The sequence below is a fragment of the Cebus imitator genome, unplaced genomic scaffold, assembly GCF_001604975.1.
Source record: "Cebus imitator isolate Cc_AM_T3 unplaced genomic scaffold, Cebus_imitator-1.0 Scaffold203, whole genome shotgun sequence".
Classification (NCBI taxonomy): Eukaryota; Metazoa; Chordata; class Mammalia; order Primates; family Cebidae; genus Cebus; species Cebus imitator.
In genome coordinates this window covers 2,726,917-2,749,427 of record NW_016107518.1, presented here as the reverse complement: position 1 = coordinate 2,749,427, position 22,511 = coordinate 2,726,917, and the positions used below count along the sequence as shown (strand labels likewise).

The 22,511-nt window shown below is 48.4% G+C and overlaps 1 protein-coding gene across 10 annotated transcripts in view; it reads right to left on the bottom strand.

Annotated features, from left to right (window-relative positions):
* Positions 1 to 11,629: 11,629 nt before the first annotated feature.
* GRAMD2A (GRAM domain containing 2A) overlaps positions 11,630 to 22,511 on the bottom strand; it is a 36,705-nt gene continuing 25,823 nt past the window's right edge. The window contains exons 1-12 of one of the 10 annotated variants that reach the window (XM_037745557.1): positions 21,826 to 22,096; positions 21,478 to 21,567; positions 20,573 to 20,753; positions 20,124 to 20,199; positions 19,396 to 19,499; positions 18,659 to 18,757; positions 18,305 to 18,376; positions 17,062 to 17,118; positions 15,344 to 15,488; positions 14,999 to 15,209; positions 14,009 to 14,113; positions 12,836 to 13,745 (exon numbers count right to left, since the gene is read on the bottom strand). In XM_037745557.1, coding sequence (XP_037601485.1) covers positions 13,742 to 13,745; positions 14,009 to 14,113; positions 14,999 to 15,209; positions 15,344 to 15,488; positions 17,062 to 17,118; positions 18,305 to 18,376; positions 18,659 to 18,757; positions 19,396 to 19,499; positions 20,124 to 20,199; positions 20,573 to 20,753; positions 21,478 to 21,567; positions 21,826 to 21,830 — 1,149 coding nt within the window. In that variant the 5' untranslated portion in view covers positions 21,831 to 22,096 and the 3' untranslated portion in view covers positions 12,836 to 13,741. The other 9 variants (XM_037745562.1, XM_037745556.1, XM_037745561.1 and 6 more) reach the window with 9 other exon arrangements.

Genomic DNA, 22,511 nt, shown 5'->3' with positions numbered 1-22,511 from the left:
AATTCCTTAAATCCATGTATTTCTATTGCCAGTGCTACCGCTCTAGTCCAGACAACCATGACCTCTCTTCTGGGTTGCTAGACTAGCTTCTAAAGGAGTCTTCAGTGTTCACTTACACTCTTCACCCCTACTCCATTTTATACTCTGCCATTATCTTTAAGAAAGCTCTGTATAACCTGGTCCCTCCCCGCTTTCCCTGCCTCTTTGCAATCCATACCACTCTTGCCTTAGCTTTCTGTCCTCCAGCCCTGCAGGCCTTCTTCTAGTTCCACAAACATGCACATTCTTTTTCTCCCCGTCCAGCCTCCTCACTTGCTGTTCCCTCCTGCGCTCTTTCCCATAGTCCTCAACAGAGAAACTTCTATGTCATCTCTTCCTCAAATAAATCATCCCCGGTACACCTGACTAGTTTGCTTGCCTTGTTAATTCCTCAGAATCATGAATCTTTTCAGATCACATATAATTTTTGGTGTTGTGTTCCTCTTTCCCACTAACCTACAAGAGCCATGGAGGCCAGGGACCATGTCTGACTCGTTCACTATTGAATCCCTGCAGTTTAATATAGTGCCTGGCACATAAACATTATTTGTTGAATGGATAAATGAGAACATAGAAGCTGTTTATCAAAGAAAAAAAACAGTCCATCATCCTCCCTGGCATAGCAGCAGAAGACAACATGCAACATTCATCAGTAGAATTTTTCATGCTTGCTTAAGAGCACGCTCAGGGGTTGATGAACTTAAGCAACCTGACGGAAAATAGGGAACTCCCTAAACTTGAACATCTAACTGTGGACATCCAGCCAGTTTATCTGCTGACTTCATAGAGAGTTTCACATTTTATATAGCTGTAATCCATGTCTGAGCACTATCTTCTGCTTTTTACAGATTTTCACCCTTAATCACTGCTTACTTGTGTTTGAAGGTAATGTGGTTACATTATATTAATAGATTGTTATTTTCTTTTTTTTTTTTTTAGATTGTTATTTTCTTAGCCATTTCCCCACTGCCGGGCTTTTTTGTTTGTTCTGGTTTGAGATTGTCATGAATAGCAGGGCTATAAACATTCTTCATAAGTAACTTATTTCACATGTTCTCCTTGAATGCGAAGTAGGATTAAGATGTCAAAACATATGAACAGTTTATATCCTATCGTATAGATAGCCAGAGAATTGTCTAAAAAGAAAGAATCAATGTATAGTACCATCAAAATTCTATGATACAAACATATCTCTAGTCCCATATAGCCCTACCAACATGGAGGGCGTGTTGTTTTCTTTTTTTAGAAAGAGGGTCTTGATATGTCACCCAGGCTGGAATGTAGTGGTACAATCATAGCTTACTGCAGCCTTGAACTCTGGGGCTCAAGCAATCCTCCAACCTCAGCCTCCCAAGTAACTTGGACTACAGGAACACACCACCACACTCGACTGATTTTTTATTCTTTTAGAGACAAGGTCTTGCGATGTTGCCCAGGCTGGTCTTGAGCTCCTGGCCTCAAGTGATCCTCCTATTTCCCAGAGTGTTGGGATTACAGGCATGGCCAACATTCGGTTTTGCATTTGCTACATTTATTTCTTGAAGCTTAACAGAAAACTAATATTTTTTTAGCTATTTCTGCGTGCCAGAAACTGTAAGGATTTGACATGAAGTTTCCCATTTAATAAATCACCATAAACCTGTAAGGACTATTAGTATCCCTCTTTTAGAGATGAGGAAACTAAGGCTTAGAGTTGTCCAAGTAAATCAAAGAAGTTTAAATGTAGATGTACTGATTCCAGAAGTTGTATTCTTAACTACTATGCTGTACTCTCTCTCCTGGTTGTTAGTGGCAGTGTTTTTTCTGTTTTATTTGACAGGAAAAATTGTTAATAAACTGTGTAATCTTTCTGATTTCCAGGAGTGTGGTATAATTTATTGCTAGAGAGCTTGTTTTGTTGAGGTAAACATCTAGATGGAGCTTTTTGATTAAGAAAGGTCAACCCCCAGGGTTTAGCCTGTGTAGGCCAGGACAATACAAGAGAGATCAGTTACTTCAAATAATACAATGAAATAAATGTGGATTTTCATCAGATGCCCTAGAGAAAGAGAATGAGGCCTAGGAAAGAAAGAAGTAGGGAAAGGTTAATGAAGAGAACTGAGATGAGAGGCATTCCAGAAAAATGGCAGGAGACAGGGGCCTACTGGAAGACATGGCCATGGAGAAGTTCCCTACTATGTAGAGAATGGCTGTTCGATTTCTGTAAGCAATCATCTATGTATTGAATTTGAAGTTTTCTGCTTTGTGACATAGCCTTCCATTAACTGAACCTTTCATGCAATTTGGATGCACTCAACCATGTTGGTGGTGGATCATTTGGAGGTATGAAAGGTGAGGAATGGCACATGATGAGGCAAAAAGGAAATAGTCAAAGGGACAGGGGACAAGCAGACTGCATCACATCTGCAGGAGGCACAAAAGGATCCTTGGAAACTCTTGGAGAAACTGAGATCTCAGGACTTCCCCACAGTGGTTAAAAATGGGTTTCAGACCATTTTGTATTGAAAGAATGACCCCTAAACACTAAATTATTTGGAGTTGTCCAAGTTGGAAATTTCTGGGTTTCACTGAAGTGAGAAAGAGCTTTTCTTGAACCACAGTAAAATAAATTTGATGTATTAGCAGCATTTGTCACAGCCTTTGCCTTGATATATGGTATGAAATAATTAGCTTCCAGGACACCAGACTCTTCTGGTTTTCCTCCTTCCTCATCAGGCATCCTTCGCTTCCTTTTGCTACTTCTTCCTTTTCTTCCTGATCTTTTATTAACAGTGTGCGACAGGGTTCAGTCGTCCATTCTTTCTTCTATCAACAGACTCGGTCCCTTGATCTCACCCAGTCGCATGCTTTTAAACACCATCCATATGTTGACAGCTCCCAAATTTATTCACTTATTTATTTATTTGAGATGGAGTTTCGCTCTTGTTTCCCAGGCTAGAGTGCAGTGGTGCGATCTCGGCTCACCGCAACCTCCACCTCCTGGGTTCAAGTGATTCTTCTGCCTCAGCCTCCTGAGTAGCTGGGATTACAGGCATGTGCCACCACTCCCAGCTAATTTTGTATTTTTAGTAGAAACGGGGTTTCTCCATCTTGGTCAGGCTGGTTTCGGACTCCTGACCTCAGATGATCCGCCCGCCTCGACCTCCTTTGCAAAGTGCTGGGATTACAGGCATGAATCACCGCACCTGGCCTTTTTTTTTTTTTTTTTTGAGATGGAGTCTTGCTCTGTCGCCATGCTGGAGTGCAGTGGCATGATCTCAGCTCATCACAACCTCCGCCTTCTGGGTTCAAGCAATTCTTCTGCCTCAGCCTGGTGAATAGCTGGGACTACAGGCACGCGCCACCATGCCTAGCTAATTTTTGTATTTTTAATAGAAATGGGGTTTCACAATGTTAGCCAGGATGGACTTGATCTCTTGACTTCGTGATCCACCTGCCTTAGCCTCCCAAAGTGCTGGGATTACAGGCGTGAGCCAACCCACCCAGCCAACAGTTCCCAAATTTAAATCTCCCAGACTTCTTTCCTGAACCCCAGACTCAGATAGCCTATGGCCTACTTGACCTCCCACCACTTGGATGTCTAAAACTCAGCTCAAACTGAGTATGTCCAGTACTGCGTTTCTGATCCTCCTTCCAAAAGCTTTACCACTCATGGCTTTCTCCTCCTCCATTCTTTCAAGCCAAAAAACATGAAGTCATCCTTATGACTCCTTTTCTGTTATACCCCATATCCAGTGTAACAGGCAGTCCTGTCATTTCTATGTTCAGAATATATCCAGAATCTGCCTGTTGCCACCATCTCTACTTACACCGCCCTAGTCAGAGTCATCGTCTTCCCTAACTTTAAGGGAGGATTTCTCCTAACTTATCTCCCTGCTTCCACCTTTCCCTCCCTAGCAGTCAAGTTTGATCCTTTTGAAATCTGAATAACAAAAGATTATTATTCACTCATCTGCTCCCCATTTCACTGGGAGTCAAAACCACAGTTCTTACAATGATCTTATATGATCTCCCAGCCTTCCCCCTTTGACTTCATCTAGTTCTGGCCCTTCTTGTTCTCTGTCCTCCAGCCACACCTGCATCCTTGCTGTTCCTAAACGAGCCAAGCACCCTCCCTTCCACCTTAGACTTTTTGCATTGGCTATTCACTCTACCTGGAATGTTCCACAAAGCTTATTCTCTCATTCCTTTTTCTTTTTCCTTTTTTTTTGGGGGGGGGGGCGACGGGGACGGGGTCTCACTCTGTCACCCAGACTGGAGTGCAGTGGCACAATCTTGGCTCACCGCAACCTCGACCTCCCACACTCAAGCAATTCTCCTGCCTCAGCCTCCTGAGTAGCTGGGATTACAGGCGTGCACCACTACTGCCCAGCTAATTTTTTTATTTTTAGTAGCGAGAGGGTTTCACCATGTTGGCCAGGGTGGTTTCAAACTCCTGACTTCAAACAATCCACCCATCTGGGCCTCCCCAAGTGTTGGGATTACATATGGGTGCCAGCTCTATTGTCTCATTTCTTATAAGTCTATTTCATACCAACTTCTCTGTTGGACCTTCCCTGATAACCATCATCTAATTGTGATGCCTATAAGCATTTCCAGTCCTTCTTTTCCTGTTTTACATTTGTTCTTTCTTCTTCATCACTTATCACCTTCTAACATACATATAATTTATCTTAGTTGCTTATTGTCTGTCTCTGTCCCCTCATCACTAGAATATACAGCCTCCACAAAGGCAAAGACCAGTATTTGCCTTGTTCACTAATATATTCCATGCTCTTAGCACAGTGCCTAGCCCACTGTAGTCACTCAATAATAATTATTTTGTTTAAAAAAAACCTGAGCTGGGCATAGTGGCTCATGCCTGTAATCTCAACACTTTGGGAGGCTGAGGTGGGTGGATCACTTGAGGTCAGGAGTCCGGGACCACCCTGACCAACATGGTAAAACCCCATCTCTACTAAAAATACAAAAATTAGCCGGGCATGATGGTAGGCATTTGGAATCTCAACTACTCGGGAGGCTGACAGGAGAATCACTTGAACCCAGGAGGTGGAAGTTGTAGTGAGCCAAAATTGCACCACTGCACTCTAGCCTGGGTGACAGAGCAAGACTCCATCTCAAAAACAAAACAAAACAAACCATCACCCCTACCAACGGAATGAAAACAGGAATCTAAAGGCATTTTCCTTTAGGCCAGGAATCAGCAAAATTTTCCTTAAAGGGCCAGATATGGTCCTATGGTCTCTGCCATAACTACTCAGCCCTACCATTGGAGCTCTAGAGCAGCCAGAAACAGTACGTAAACAAATGGGCATGGCTGAGTTCCATTAAAACTGTGTATTTGCAAAAAGCTGGCCAGGCCGTACAGCAGTCTGTACTTAGCTGATTCCTGCTTTAGACAAAGACACATCTTGGCAAACCAGCTCTCTTCATTGATAGGCCGGGCTGTATTCATCCCCTCTCCCAATTGCCAAAAACAAAATTGTAGAAGGGTGAATGCAAACCTAGCAAAATTATAGATCACTAGCTTCTCTGCCCACATGCACATTAGGGGCATTCCTTACTCAGTGTGGCCCTTGGCTAAGTTGTGATTTGGGGGGTGAGGTAGAGAGAGAAATCCTGCAATCAGCCACTTTCCTGCTAATGAGTCTTGAGCACATTATCTGTAGCTCTGGAATATTCTCTAGAGATTTCTAATAGGCAGGATGATCTGCTTCTGAAGCCCCTTTTCTCTATGCCATTAATTCTTTGGCACTGATGATGAATTTCCTGTGGCAAGGAAACCATTTTTTACTTTTATTAGCTATTCTGAAAGTCAGTAGACTGATGTAGTTATGAAAATACCTGCCAGTATTATAAGGTCCAGGCCCTAATTTCCTGCCATCTGAAGCAATGATATTCAATTAAGGGTAGTTTGCTCTGGAGACACTGGTTGTCATAATCAGGGGTGGGGGCTGCTACTGGCATCAAGTAAGCAGAGGCCAAGGATGTAGCTGAGAATCTTAAAATATGCAGGATAACTCCCTATAACAAAGAATTAGCCAATCTAAAATATTAGTAGTGCTGAGGTTGAGAAACCGTGTTCTAGATGCTTCTGCTGAACTTTTAATCCACCTTGTACTCTACTGAGAAACCAATATCGCTAAACCATCACATTTCTCCTTCATTCCTAAACTCCAGTAGCTCCTCACCACCTGGGAGACTAAATCTGTCCTTGTCATCCTGGCATTTAGCTCCTGGGGGATTTTGCCCACGTACACATTCAGTCTCTGCTTCTTTCAAGTTTTTATCTGTACCATCCTCCGCACTACCATCCTTTAAGCAGTGTTACCCCGCAAACACACATTTTGGGAAGATCTTCCCCACCTCTCTCCTCAGATCCAAATCTTACTCATTCTTTGAAGCCCACACATGCCACATGCCACATGCCCCTGTACCATTGAGTCTGCCGGTACCACTGCCTTTTGCACTTACACAGGCTCACCCATCTTCCACTGTTAACATTGCTATTCTCTCTACCTCATCTCCTCAGTTACTCCCTGAAGGGGTCCCTATTGTATTTCTGGCCTATTAATCTCAGTTTCCACGGTGTAAAGTGTGAAAATTGTATTGGTATATTCAGACTCTCTTGTATTGAGAGTCAAATAAGATAATGGGTATTAAAAGCACCCTATATAGGGCCTGGTACACAATTAAGTGCTCAGAAAATTATAGTGTCATAGTATCTATAGAAGTACACATTCAGGAGCCCAAAAAACGTGCTTAATAAACCATTTAAATGTAGTTATATGCTGAAGAGAGCATGCCACACAGACTAGTCTGGTATTTGGAACTAACAGCAAAGAAGAACTTCCATAGAAATCCTACACCGATTAACACGCCTTCATGCTAGACTGAATCCAGGAGCAGGGGTGTCACGTTTTCCCAGAGTGGTGCCCAACCCAAACTTTCCGCATTTAGCAAGTTAATGAACAGCTTGTAAATAACTCTTTGCCCACTCTGGCCCAGTTTAGAAGGCCACCAATAGAATATCAGTATGCCACAATGTCTGCTTTGCTGGGGACCCTGCTGTATTCTCCCTAAGTGCTTCTGCTTTCAGCCGATGGAGAGTCTGATGGCCTAGAGACGCTGCACAGTGGGATGAGGCTGAGGCGAGGGCCTGGCCTTTCCCCAGGCGGAAGAGAGCCTTGTCTCAGATCCTGAGAGAGAAGTGAGTGGGGGCATGGCATTCCGAGCAGCCCAGGTTTGGCTTTGGGCCAAGCACTGAGTGGCAAACAAGAAGGAACACATTCCGGGAAGGCAAGGAGCCCTGCCAGCACGAAGGCGGCAGCAAATGCAGAGCCCTGCTGGGCGCCAGGTGCCCCTTGGCTCTGTGGAGGTCAGGCACGCAGGGGGATGAACTCAGGTTTCTCTGGATTATTATTTCAGAGGCTTAATGCCTCCTACCCTCTCGCTGTCAGTGGACAGAGCATATGGAACCGTTAAACATTAAAACTCTCTGCTCTGGGGTCCTGTGCTCTCTAAATAAAAGTAGGACGGGAAAGAGTGTTGTTGCCATCATGAAATCATACTTCACAGGAGCCAGATTTTGGTAATTCTGTGCCCAAGAGAAAATGCTACTCCAAACAAGGGTAGGTTGGAGAAGAACTTGGGATTTCTATGCCCTAGAAGCTGCGCTCTCCACCCTTGCAGCCCAGAAACAGAAACACACACACTTGTTTGTTCTTCATGCCTGCCTTCCTGCTGGCCAGAGCTGGGGGCCGTCTGGAGAGACACTGTCCTTTGAGCATCAGTGCTGGCCCTTCCCCAGGTGATGAGAGAAGAGGGAGAGGAGGACCAAAGCAGATTGAGCTGTTCTTTTCGGGGGAAATGGCCACACAGGGCTTACCAAAGAATCCCTTCTTCCGTTAGATAGGTAGGTGAGCTGGACTGGAAGGGCCCAAGCAAGGACACGGGAGCTTTCTCTGAGGGAGAATAGTCTTACTCATCCTGCTGCCTCTGGGTCTTTTTGCTGGACTTTGCTGCCACCTAGTGGCTCAGCTGTCATCTCTTCCTTCTCAGAGAGAACCAACCAGACTTGGATTGAGTTTGAGAATCTGGCCTTTTTCTGTCTAGTCCTGAGGCAACCTAGAGATCCTTCTCTGAGAACTTTCTTTGCTCTAGGACTCCCTGGTTTTGTGGCCCAGCAGCTAGGAGAGAAGAGCACCATGGGCTTCCAGGCCTCACCCAGTCTGGTAGTCATGTCGAGGGGCCATGACTGGCTGGCTGGGCACCTGGGAGTGGGAGTGGGAGTGGGGGTAGTTTCTTATTCCCAGGGCTTCTCAGTGTATGAAGTTGTCCCTGAGTCCCCCTCATTTCTGAATGCCTTTTCCAGTAACAATCCTGCCCCTACCATGACCCTTCCTTTCTGCTAAGGCCCATGTTGCAAAACTGAGGTTCTGGCATAATGTATACTTCCCTTGTTTCCCCAAATTTAAGATAGTTATTTCTCCCTGATAAAGTTAGCTCATTGCCATGATAAGTATATGATTATAATGCCTTCTCTGTGATGCTACTGCTACGAATCAGTTCCTGGGAATAGTGAGGAGTGGACACACTTTAAAGAATTTTATTAGATTGGTTTCTGTATGCCCCTGAAAAGCCTATGGATTATTAGCCGTATTTTTCTGTGTATTATATCCAGGTGTTTATTTCCTCTAACAAAAGAAAGCATTTGGTTTCAACAACCACTGATCTGCCCTGCCAAACTTTCCAATCTGAGCTCACATACTCAGGGAATACATAAAATCAAAACTCTTCTGCCTACCCCACCAACCTCTTTTAACTTTAAAAAATTATGGTAAAATGACATAAAATTTACCATCTTACCCATATTTAGCATACAGTTCTGTAGTGTTAAGTACATTACACTATTGTGCAACCAATCTCCAGAAATCTTCATCTTGCAAAACTGCAACTCTATACCCATTAAACAGTAATTGTCCATTTCCTCCTTCCCTTGGCCCCTGGTAGCCCGCGTTCTGCTTTCTGTCTCTATAAATTTGACTGCTCCACGTACCACTTATAAGCAGAATCATACATTATTTGTTTTTGTTTTTTAAGAGATGGGGTAGCTATGTTGCCCAGGCTGGTCTCAAACTTCTGGCCTCAAGTGATCCTCCCTCCTGCATAGCTGGAATTACAGGCACGGGCCACTGCACCCTCCCCAGTATTTGTGGGGGTTTTGTTTTTATTTTTACAAGCCTGGATTCCAGAATTTTTTTTTTTTTTTTGGACTGGCTCATTTCACTTAGCTTAATGTCCACAAGGTTCATCAATGTTATAGCATGTGTCAGACATTTTTTCCTTCTCAAGGCTGAATAATATTTCATTGTATATATATTTACATATCCATGGATGGATGAATATACATATATATTTCACTGTATGTACATATATAGAATATATAAACATATGTATATGTTTATTCATCCATGGATGGACACTTGAGTTGCTTCTACTTTTTGGTTATTGTGTATAATGCTGCTATGAATGTGTGTGTTCAAGTATTTCTTCAAGTTAGGCCCTGGAGGTCAAGGCTGCAGTGAGCTGTGATCACACCACTGTACTTCAGTCTGGGTGACAAAGTGAGACCCTGTCTTTAAAAAAGAAAGAAAAAATTTCAAGATTTTTCTCTCAGTTCTTTTGGCTATATACTCAGAAGTGGAATTGCTGGATCATATGGTAATTCTGTTTTTAATTTTTTGAGTAGCTGCTGTCTTGTTTTACACACTTGTTATACCAATTCACAATTCTTCACATCTTCACCAGCCCAGCCCACGTCATTCCCAGAGTTACTAATTCCCCATATCTTCACCAACACTTGTTTCTGTTTCTTTTCTACTCTTTCAGAGCAGCCATTCTAACAAGTGGAAAGTGGTGTGGTTTTGACTGGCGTTTCCCTAACGATTAGTGACGTTGAATCTCTTTTCATTGGTTATTGGCCATCTGTGTATCTTTAGGGAAATACCTATTCAAATCCTTTGTGCCTTTTTTTTTTTTTTTTTTTTTTTTTTTTTTTTTTTTTTTGAGATGGAGTCTCACTCTGTCGCCCAGGCTGGAGTGCAGTGGTGTGATCTCAGTTCACTGCAACTTCTGCCTCCCCGGTTCAAGCCATTCTCCTGCCTCAGCCTCCCAAGTAGCTGGGATTACAGGCACCCACCACGACACCCAGCTAAGTTTTATATTTTTAGTAGAGACAGGGTTTCACCATGTTAGGCTGGTCTCAAACTCCTGACCTTGTGATCTGCCCGCCTTGGCCTCCCAAAGTGCTGGGATTACAGGCGTAAGCCACTGTGCCTGGTTTTTTTGTTTTTTAAAGACAGTCTTGCTCTGTTACCCAGGCTAGAGTACAGTGGCATGATCTTGGCTCACTGCAACCTCTGCCTCCTGGGTTGAAGCTATCCTCCCACCTCAAATCCCTGAGTAGCTGGGACTGTAGGTGTGCACCACCGTGCCTGGCTAATTTGTTTTTTTTTTAGTAGAGTTTCGGTTTCACCATGTTGGCCAAGCTGGTCTCGAACTTCTGGGCTCAAAGAGATCCACCTGCCTCAGCCTCCCGAAGTGTTGGAATTATAGGCATGAGCCACTGGGCCCAGCCTTTTGCCCATTTTTCAGTCGGGTTTTGTTGTTGTACTGAACTCTGTAACCTCTTTTCATATTACTCTCTCACTTAGTATCCTAGGATACTAACATGCAGATAGATAGCCTCTCTGCTCCTCAGAGACAAACATGCCCTTTCCTACCTTTTGCAGTTGCTGACCCCTTTTCTAGGAATGTGCTGTTCCCAGCTCTTCTCATGACTGACTTCTCATCCTTCAAGCACCAGCTTGTCACCTTGGAGAGCTTTCTTGACCATGTCATCTAAAGCCATCTCCCTGTTTGTTTACCACTGTTTCTCTCACTTCATCGTGTCCCTGTTTCTTCTTGAAAATCACTATCTGCATTTATCTTCTTTGTTTCCATATTTACTTGGAATCTACCTGTACATGGAATGTCAGTTAAGTTCCCTGGGATGCAGACATGCCTGCCATGTTCATGGCTATATCTCCAGTGCCCACCTTAGCATCTGGCATATAGTCTTGGCTCAGTATTTACTGAATGAACAAATCGCTACTAGAGGGGGCATCGCAGGGAAAAAGAAGGTGATGTGGCCCAAACTGGAATTTTACCTCTTTACCTAGGCTCTGGGTCATAGAAAAGGCCACCTAAGCTTTCTGGCTCTGAACTCCACACATTAATTCCTGGATCAGAAGCATAGTCCTGTTTGCGCCAGGGACATTGCTTTGGAGTTGCTCAGAGGAAATGGGTAAGTATTCTTGGTGTCCACCCAACCGAGGCAGAAGGCTGTGGGGGTTTGCTGTGGCCACCCTCACTCTTCCCCATACGCCCGAGGTATAAGTCAGCTTGGCTAAAGTCCTTTGAGATTTGCAGAGTACTTGGGATTATGGGAATGACTTGGGTTCCATCAGTCTTCTAGGGGCTGAGTATGTCAGTCAGAGTACCTGTAGTGAGTAGTCAGAGGATGAAAATGAACTTTCCATACCATAATACACTAGAAAAATCAAGTTTATTTTAAAATATTTTTAAAGGCTAAGGCCATAGCAAAAATAACCCAAGAGTGGCTGAACCAAACTCAGGGAATTAAAGGAGCATCAGCCATTGCAAGCAGGTCTATATAAAATACACATTGTTTATAAATGTGCACAGCAGAAGGCACAGCAGCCCCAGAGGGCCAGACGGGGACAACAGGGAGAAACAGAGGGCCATCTGGAGGGACAGGCACGCCCACACCACTCACAGCCCTGGGCCCCAAGTGCACCTCCAAAGTCACCTACCCTGCAGCATGGCCCTTGCCCTTTCTGAGCCTGGGTATAGCTGGAGATCAAGTTCACCTGCATCTTGGCACATCCACCTATAATTGGCACCTCTCATGGCCTCTGACAACCCAGCAAGTCTCAGAGAATGAATTTGTTCTCCCTGCCTTTCAGCAAGAACCAGAGAGAAGTACTGAGGCAAGAAAGGTTATTTCCCTAAAAAAGACTGATGAAAGGGTGAAAAGGGCTGGTTCCAAATAAAAAGGATGGCCGTCCATGGAACAGTGAGTTTCCCCTGAGACATACGGATTTGGCGCAAGCAACACAAAAGGCCAGGCTCTAAGTTTCATCCTAAAAACTGGGAGGGGGAGAGCATGAAGAGACCACTTACTGGGAGTCCCTCCAGTCCTCATTTGGGTTTGTCATAAATGGGACAGACAATCGTCTGCTCCACAATAAATAGTTTCCACCTGGATTTCGTTCCCTGATTAACCTCTCAGTGTCTGAAGAGGGGAAAACAGTGGCTGTTTCTGACACCACCCACCCCATCACCAGCAACTTTCCCTGATACTTCTGGCCTTGTAAGACCCTTCTAGAACCCCCAAAGCCACTATCTTAGCAGATGGGAGTCCCAGGGAGATCTGGCCAGAGGTGTAGGGCACAGAGAAACTTTTTAGAATAGAGAAGGCCCTGAAAGAGGAGGAATACTCCCCAAGGCAGAACCACCACCGCATCCAACCTCCTCATCCCCTACCTACCTTTCCTGTCCCCGGAGGTATAAGATAGACTCCCTGGCCTGGCTCCTGCGCTGTACCAAGCCCACAGTGGATACTTCTACCTTAATGGAGACTAGGCCCCATGGAGTGGAGGACCCTCCTCCTCCATGGCCTGCAACCCAATGACTACGGGGGCGACACAAGTGACCTCTTCCCCAACACCAACCTGAGATCCGAGCAGGCAGGGAGTAGACAGCAAGACCCCAGATCCAAGCCTCCACCCTCCCCATTCCCTATTTCCAGGGCCTGGGACACCTTAGAAATGTTTGAACACACAAGCATAAGACCCACTACCAGGTCTGTGACCACAGTGATCTGTGTCACCAGAAAGTGACAGCTGAGAACATGGAAGTCAGGTACCTCTGTTCTTCACAGCCTCTGCCACCATTCCTGCCATTGGCAGCATCTCCCATCGTGCAGCCAGCCACCTCATGAGGGGCCAGCACAGAGCCCCAGCCTATAGCATGGAAGTTCATCTCTGGCTGGAATCATCTCTGGCCCTCCCCTCTTCATCTACGGCTTCTCAGCAGGCCCCTGCCCAAGCCTGACAGATGCCTGGCTGCCTGCAGAGAAGCCCCGTGGGAGCACAGAGTGTTGGGGGAGACCAGAGCCCACACAGGTGGTTTGTGTTCTGGCCCCTGACCCCACCACAGAAATGAGCTGTGTGACAGAGCCACATTCCACATATGAAAACATGGCCTCTGTCCCTTGAGGTTGCCTCCAGTGTTTTGCCTGTGTGCCAGAACTGTTTCCAAGGAGCCAGCTAATTTTTTTTTTTCTTTCTCATTTTAAGTGGTTGCTGAAGCTTCGTGTACAGAATTCCTCAGCTGGTTCCAAAAAATCTGGCTTTTTGTTTGAGTCCAAAAATCATAGAAGCCAGTTACTTTGTAAACAGGTACTTCAGATCTCTCAGAGGGAGACGAGCTGGGAGGAGGAAGGGGGCTCTGGAATATTTTCCTTCATACGCAGTCTTAGCCCAGCAGCAGCATAAACCACAGGGATCATTGGTAGAGACTTAGCACCCAGCACATTCTTCTTGGAGAAGGAATGGCGACAAAGGCCAAGTGGCTGTTACCTGCACACAAGAAAGATGCCCAGATCAAGGAAAGGGCCCATGAGGCAGATGGACATGGGCAGAAGGGCCAGTGACAACTTTATTTCCCCCAAGAGTGGGCCAGCATGGGACCTGTGTATCCTGCACGCTGCTCAACCTTGCTTAGGGTCAGAAGCCAGCTCAAAACAGGACCAAGTCCAGCCAGGCAGCCTGGTCTGAGGTTCTTGGCCCCTGTCCTCAACCCTCAGTCTCCCCAAAGGCATTAGGAAGAGAAAAGGCCTCACCTGTGCCCAGGGACTGGGCTGTCCCAACTCAAGGAGCATAACTGCTCCTCTAGCTGTGAAATACGGAACGCCAGATAAGATGAGGACACAGCCAGGATGCAGACCCTGGAGAAAGCAATACAGAGTTCAGTATTTCTTCCACAGAAAGAGTATTTCTGGAAGCTCACCAGAAATAGTGGGAACCAAGCTACCCCTGCAGTTGGAAGAATTAAAGAACCCTTTGTCCTGTGGCCAGTTAAGGCCTCAGCATCTTTCTTCCCAGAGCCCCCATAAGGGACTTGAGACTCGTCCCCATGAAGGCGTCCTCACAGCCCAATTGGAGCTCTGGGCCCTTAAGCTGAGCCCTGGAGGGAGCTCTGGCCAGACGGTCAGAGCAGCCATCCTACCCTTCCTCTCACCAGCCACGTGGTCCTTTCTGCGCCTCCTCTGGGAGGCCATGATGATGACCCCCCTAGACGGCGGGCCCACTCCCCCAGCAGGTGCCAATGTTGATAATGGCGAAAACCCGGCCAAGAGATCAGAGGAGGCTGATGAGCTAAGGTGAGGGAAAGCAGGGGCTGGCTGTTCATGTCGGTTCCCACCATGCTTACTACTCTACTGGTCCTTAGAGGTGCAGCCAAGTCAGAGGTTCCAGAAGCTGCCCTAGTGGTGGGCTGTGGAGAGGCCATGCTTTTCCCCTCTCTCCAATTTTGCTGGCCTTCCTTCTCCCAAATCCTATGCAGCTTTTCCTCCTCTCAACATCTCCATATCCTGCCCCTCTCCACCGAACAGTCTTAACCCGAAATTACAGGGTGTCAATAAAAACTGGAGAACCTTTCTCTTGCTACAGAAGGGCGTGCCACATGGCCTATAGATACTACTCAAGAGCTTGAATTTGACTCAGAACCTTCGCCTGGTTCTGAACCGTGAACTCCCCACATTCCAAGGCCTTTGTTCCAAACACCTAAACACGTGGGTGGGTCTGTCCCCCTCCCTAGTATTGTCACCTACAGCACAAAGAAGACCTTCAGGAGCCGGTAATCCCAGAGCCTCAGCTCCCCAGTGCTCCCAGTCTCCTCCTCCAGCTCATCTTCCTCACAGACAGCATTCTCTGCAATGGGAGAGCAGTTCGGCATCTTCTTAGGGCAGGCAGGGCCCCAGCCTGGCATGGGCCATGCCCACCTCCTGCCATTTTCAGAGGCTACTTGGGCTCTTGACTTTTCTATACAGATTTGGAGAAAGAAAAAAATCAGCTCGCAGAAGCCCTGCTGGCTGTGGTGAGCCCTTTTTATGGAACTGAGAAGACAAAGGCTGGCCTTTGTAAGTAGTTGCCGTGGACAAGCCCTCTGAACTTACCAGGCCCTGGAGACGTCCTGGAGGGGAAAAAACTGTCTGTGGAGTCCACAGATGCTGGAGGGGTACGAGGCATGTTGTCCAGGAGAGACAAGGACCTGGAGGAAGGGCATACCTTTCTCCACTTCATCTCAGGGATGAGGACTTCCTGCAGAAAGACAGGAGAAGCTGTCTTACCCTGGCCCTTGGGATCTCACTTGCCCTAAGGAACCCACATCAGGTTTATCAGAGCTTTTTCTAGATACTACCAAATGCAGATGCCTAGCCAGGGATGGAAACAGGTGCAAGGGGGGAGGGCAGTTGCCATAGCAATCATTTGCCTCTCCTCTCTGCTCCCTTGCTGTGACTAGCTGTTCTGCCAAGAAACAATGTCTTTGAACACTGCTAGTATAGAACTACAGTGGGATCTTAGATGTGATCCATCCCAGGCACATGCTCAGATCTGAGGCCAAGAAAGCTCGGCACAACATGCCTAAGTTCTGGCTCCTCCCATTCCAAGCCCTAATCTCGGCAGGAGAACTTAGGGTGCCCATCCACAAAAATGGGAACATCACCTTCTATCCGGCAGATGGTAGCATGCATACCACATGCTTGGCTAAACACTATAGTTCCTGAAGGAGCCTTCCAACACCCTAGGGTCATTTCTACCCCATCCCTGCCCTAGAAACTCACCTCTGCCTACCCAGTGCCCCAGCTGCCACAGGACACTTCTGGAACCTTGGCAAATCTAAAATAAGTGTCTGGGTTCTAGAGGGATGATATTTGGAGTTCTTTGCTAGGGACATCTTTTATTCGACAGGTCTCCCTCTGTTGCCCAGGCTGGAATACAGTGTTGTGACCTTGGCTCACTGCAGCCTCAACCTCCCAGGCTCAAGTGATCCTCCCATCTCAGCCTCCTGGGTAGCCTGGAGGCTGTACATGCCAACACGTCCTGCCAATTTTTGTATTTATTTGTATTGAGACAGGGTCTCGCTATGTTGCCCAAGCTGGTCTCAAACTCCTGGGCTCAAGCCATCCTCCTGCTTTGGCCTCCCAAAATGCTGGGATTACAAGCGTGAGCCAGCACACTCGGCTCCCAGAGACATCTTTATCCCCTTGAAGGCCCTCTTGACTCAGCCAAAGTAAAAAGGATGGGCCACTGGCCCTGCATCCATACAGGTGTGCAACCCAACCTAGCCAGTGTTTTGGGACTTGGACTTCTGTTTTACTCAAAGTCAGCCTATTGGCCGGGCGCGGTGGCTCACACCTGTAATCTCAGCACTTTGGGAGGCAGAGGCTAGTGGATCACTTGAGGCCAGGAATTCAAGAAGGCCTGGCCAACATGGTGAAACCCCGTCTCTACTAAAAGTATAAAAATTAGCTGGGTGTGATGGCAAGTGCCTGTAGTCCCAGCTACGTGGGAGGCTGAGGCAGGAGAATCACTTGAACCCAAGAGGTAGAGGTTACCGTGACCCGAGATGGTGGCACTGTACTGCAGCATAGGCAACAGAGCAAGACTCTGTCTCAAAAACCAAAAAAAGAAAGTCAGCCTATCTGCTAAGGCCCTGGTGGCTCTGCTTATAGTGTGGCAGGTTTAGGAAATGCCCTGGCACAGCATGGACACTGGCTCTTGAGCCCGGTGCCCCAGTTCTGCATTGTGGGCCCCTCCTGGGAGGCCCAGAAGTCTCAGAGCTCCAGGCACTGTCAGGCCAGCAGTCTTTGCTCCCAGCTTCAGCTCTCACCAGAGACTCAGGTTCCTCTGGAAATTCTCTTACGGTTAGACTCTTCTTGCTGGAAGGCTGAGGAGGAAAGGGAGCAGCAGTCACTTGTCCATCTGGAGCAGGCAAGGTCAGGCACAGGGAAGCATCAGCCCTCTCCAAGACAGCTTTACCTCCAAATAAGCCACTTTGTGCCGCACAAAGTCCAGCTTCCAGGGTCTGTAGGGGACCCCCTATTTAATGCTAGAGCAGAGGGGCAAACTCCAGGCAACTTGGTCTCCCCAGTGCTACACCACCGCTCCCCTCTTCCTCACCATAGGCCAGAGAGAGTCGTAGGGCATGTGGGGAAGCAGCTACGCTCTTGTCCATGCATTAAGGAAGCACAAATGAAGGCCTGGACACATAGATAGTCCCTGACCTATGATGGTTCAACTTAAAATTTTTCAACTTTACAATAGTACAAAAGTGATACTCTTTCTGTAGAAACTATTTCAAATACATTCTGTTTTTTGTTTTGTTTTGATTTTTCATTTTGTGATGGTCTTGCCCTTGTCACCCAGGCTGGAGTGCAGTGTTGCAATCTCTGGTCACTGCAACCTCCACCTCCTGGGTTCAAGTGATTGTCCTGCCTCAGCCTCCCAAGTAGCTGGGATCACAGGCACCTGCCACAACACCTGGCTAATTTTTGTATTTTTAGTAAAGACAGGGTTTCACTGTTGGCCAGGCTGGTCTCAAACTCCTGACCTCAGGCGATCTACCCACCTCAGCCTTCCAAAATACTGGGACCATACAACCATTCTGTTTTTCACATTCAGTACAGGATTCAATATGTTACATGAGGTGTTTCACACTTTATTATAAAACAGGCTTTGTCTGAGATGATTTTGCCCAGCTCTAGGCTAATGAAAGCATTCTGAGCATGGCGGGGCTAAGCAACAATGTTCTGTAGGTGATATGTACCTCTATTAAATGCATTTTTGACTTATATTTTCAAGCTTTTGGTGGGTTCATGGTACATAAATCATGAACAAAGAGTGTCTGTATATAGGGATACATGGGGGCCCACTGGCCTCAAAGACATGCTTGCAAGCATAGACACACAGTCCGAGTACTGTCTCTAGTACGTTGAGCCTGAGCCTTTAACTCCCCTCTCCCTGCCCCATTTCCTGTGGTGGAGAGATGGGTGACTTCCCCCAACACCCTTGTCCCAAGACCTGCATCCAGGCCTGAGCAGCCTCCCTGGCCCTCCTGCTCCCAAGTTCCATACCTGTAGGTGGGTGCAGACTCTCCTCAGCAGCTCATATACACTGTCCCGGGACAGCAGTGACACAAAGATATACTGGGACATGGAAAGAAAAGACGGGTGGGGTGAGATGAGACCCCTTGCTGGGCCAGCAGGCCCCCTCTTGGATTGGACACAGGCCCACAGCTGTATCAGGCCGTGAGAGCCAACAGGAGCTCTGCCTAGGAACTTCTCTTCCAGCTTGTAGGGCCTGAAATATGCATTGGAGAGCTGCAGGGTTGGGTGAAATAAAGACCTGGGAATGTGCCTGAGTCAGACTGTGGGCTGCCGGGTCTGGGGGCGGAGACTGACAAGGGAGCGCCGGCCCAGTGCACTGACCTTCTGGCTGGTGTTGGTGGTGATGGCCAGTCCGTTGGGAAGGAGCCGTGCCAGCTTGTGTTTTTTGATCATTTGCACAGACACCACAGGAATGACCACCTGATAGGGAGAGGGATGCTTCTCACAGGACTCACCCCAAGGACATGGTCCCTTTGCTCCCTGAATAGGAACCCAGCTATGCGCCCAGCATGGCCACCATGGCGAAGCCTCGCCCCATGTGGGGAAGTATCTGAACCTTCTGCCTTCTCAGCCAGGCTCCCCTTCCACCCTGCCACCCTGCCCCAGCCTTGGCAGTTTGTGTCACTCTGGGCTGTCACATAGGTATGATCTCTGTTATCCAGGAGGCCAAGGATGGTGGCTGTGGTCAATCTCAGACTCTAGTAATGTAGCTCCCTAGGCTACTACTTGGCCACAGCTATGGCTCCCCACTAAATGTGACATCCCGCTCTGATTCTCAAAGCATTTCTGAGATATCCAGAAGCAGAATGATTTGGCTGTGAACGGTTCAGGCCAGCTCAGGCCAGATGTGGGGTCCAGATTGGGGCTCCTGTTTTAGAAGGGATAGGACTACTTTCCTGGACACTGATGGGATGCCTTGAAGCTGCTCATCCAACCAGCAAGGGGCTTCACCGAGCAACCAGCATGCAGAGGGGCAGGCATGACCTGAGGCATGGCTGCAGGGTGGGAGGCTGGCTCTCCCCTCACAGGTCATGGCAGCCCTTACCACTCATTACTACCTTGATATCCTTGCCAAAGAGGCTGGCATGGAAGCAGAGCCAGTTGGGGGAGATGTAGAGCCGGCCCTGAAGAAGGAGGTCCCTCTGGAGGGCACAGGAGCACACTGTGATGTCACAGGAGAGAAGATGGCCGTAAGCAAGGTCAGCCCAGGAAGCCCAGGGCCTGGGTCCTCACACTCGGGGGTCCAGTGTTTAGCCTCAGGACCCATCTCCTCAGACTCCACATTCCGGGGCCCAAACCCTAAACGGTCCATTCCCCGGCATCAAAGTGTCCTTCTCCCGACTGCCCCTCCCCCCACCAGCCTGCTGGGTGTTTCTTCATTCACCCATGCTCCAGAGGGTCCAGGTAAGGTTCCTGCCCTGCTCTCTGAGCCTGTATTCTCACAAACTCAGGCAGAAGCACTGGCCTTTCCCTGCTCTGCCCGAGGGCCTCGATTGCGCAAATGCCCCTGCAGGCTCAGTGAGAGGCCTGAGCAGGGACAAAGTCACTGGTAAGATCAGAACAGACACAAGATTCCAAAGCCCTGATGTTTCCTCAAGCAAACCTTCAAAAATGCAATGCCATGTTCCAAACCAGCCCAGTCTTCTCACACTTCTGGGGCATTGGTCCATATCTAAAGGACAGCCAGCTCCCATTTCTAAATCATACCTTGGAGGCTCCAGAGCAGAGGACTCTCGCCCCAGGCACTCAGGGTGCCTAACCTGCTATACCAGGGGAGACAGCTTACCTTTGAGAACCACTTCCTCCAAGGGTACATCCTTAAACAGCTTGTGGTATTGCTGGTTGTATTTATTCAGTGGTATCTGCAAACATACAGGCTGTATCTGAGAAGTCCTGTGCAATCAGACCACCAAGGGGCCCTGCTCCGGCCAACAGGAAATAATGCCACAGCTTCCCGACCCATGCTAGGGACTTAGCATAAAGCAGCTAGTAAGCAGCCAGTGAGCACAGAGGGCTGAGTGTCAAGCAAGCTCATCTCCTAGCGCTGCTTGGTCCTGACAGGCAGCTTGTACTAGTAGAGGGGGGACACACTACTCCCACCCGGGAAGGGACACCCACTCAGGTCTCCTGATTTCCTAATGACAGGCCTAGTGGCCAAGGAACCAAAAGTCGTGAATTCGGACAGCCCTGGACCCTTTCCTGGGTGAGCAGTGAGAAGTCAGCCTCCGCACTTACCCCTTCTCGGCCACACTTCTTTATCTCTTCACCCTTCAAGCCTTCTGGGCAGTGCAGACTGCAAAGGAGACATTCCATTTCGGGGACAAGGAACCCCAGTCCTGCCCATGCGTCCTCAGTGCCAATTCTGCCCTGGCCTTGAGCCAGAAGCTTGGGGCAGAGATCGGAGACTAGGGCCCTTCTCTAGGGGACACAGCAAAATGACAAGTACAGCGAGCACATAGCTACACAGCTCATCCCCAGGGAAGGGCACTGCCGGAGGCAGGGAGGGGTTGCCGAGAGCCCACCTTCCCTGATGTGGGTGAGCAGCGTCCCCAGGAGGTGCGCCCAGTCTCCCAGAGATGCTGAGGAGGTGTCCCCCTCGGCGTCAAAGACCCTGTCCCATTTCCGTGGCTAAGGGGTAAGCAGGGGAGCAGGCAGTACGGGAATGGGGACCTGTTTGGGGTGTGGATGAGGTAAAGGTGTCAGACTCACAGCTCCAGGGCCTGGCCATGGGCCATGATCCCAGCAGGACTGCCCTCTCTGCTGCCTCCTCCCTGTGGCCTGAGCTCTGCTGCTTGGAGTTTGGCACTGACTCACCTGACCTGACTGAGGCTACCACGCTGGGAGAGGGGGATGGCACTGAGAAAAAAAAAAGGTAAACCTTTGCCCTGGCCGGATTGGCCCAGGCACAGGTGAGCAGGGATAAGGCTGGAAACCTGAGAAGCATGGACTCTGCTATGTCCCAGTGCACTGGGACAGGCCTGAGGGGCGGGAGGAAGCAGCCCAAGGCAGCCTGTGCCTGACTTCACAGACCTGCACAGAGGCTCCAGCTCAGCCTTGAGGTCCTCTTACAAACAGGTCATGTCCTGAGGGCTTCCCACCCCCTAGTCTGATGTATCCTTGACAGGGAAAAGGATCCTCACCTGCAGTCCGGGGGCTCCTGAACTCTGTCTGGTTTCTCTTTGCAGGACACAGGACTGTTCAGAGAAGTCTTTCCATGCATTTGTTGGTTGCTAGGGAAAAACCAGCCCACATCATGAGGACACCTTTCCCAGCAGCCCCACCATGCCCAGGGCCGCTGCCTCTGTCTCCCACCCAAGACTGGCCCTGATATTGAGGGTGACACTGAAGACCTCACAGTTCAGAGGCAGCAGTGCAGGCAGAGGTTCTGGGACAGCTGACGGAGTGGAGTGGGGGGTCTCACACAGCATCTTTCCCGAAAGCCAGAAGCTCTGCTTATGCCTAGGCTGGTAGGAAAATCAACTGTCTACCTCATCTCCAGTGCCAGGCAGCTCGCAAGCCAGGCCGAGTGAGGCCTCTAGCCCTACCCTTCAGGAGGCACACTGGAAGGGAGGACCCTGAGAGTTGCTCATGCCAAAAACAAAAGTTTCCAGAGTACCCGGGCAGCATGGCTGAAAACCGTCCAGTTCCAGGAAAGGAGGCTAAGCACAGGAGGGCTTATGGAAGCTCTGGAGCTGATGCGCTGAAGGTGTGGGAGGTGGACGCGTGTCAGCCTACAGATGTGTGGCCAGGAGGGGAGGAGCCGTCTTATAGCAGGAAGTGGGCTCAGTCACCTCAGGCAGTCGGACAGCTCAGTGATAAGAGCCAAACAAACCATCTCAAAAATGTCCCTGAGAGAGGGCGTGGGAGGGAACAGATCCTCTCTCCCTGGGCAGGTGGAGCTCCCCAATGGCCTTTGAGTTCCTGCCTCCACTAAATACTCCAAAGAATCATTACCCTGTTCCTGCTCCTCCAGGCTTCAAATCAATAAAGCCTGAGCCATCAATCCAGCCCCGACCAAGTGGGCCCAGGAGCTGACTAAGAAAGAGACCGTCGGCTGGGCATAGTGGCTCATGCCTATAATCCAAGCACTTTGGAGGCCAAGGCAGGCAGATCACCTGAGGTCGGGAGTTCAAGACCAGCCTGACCAACTTGGTGAAACCCTGTCTTAAAAAAA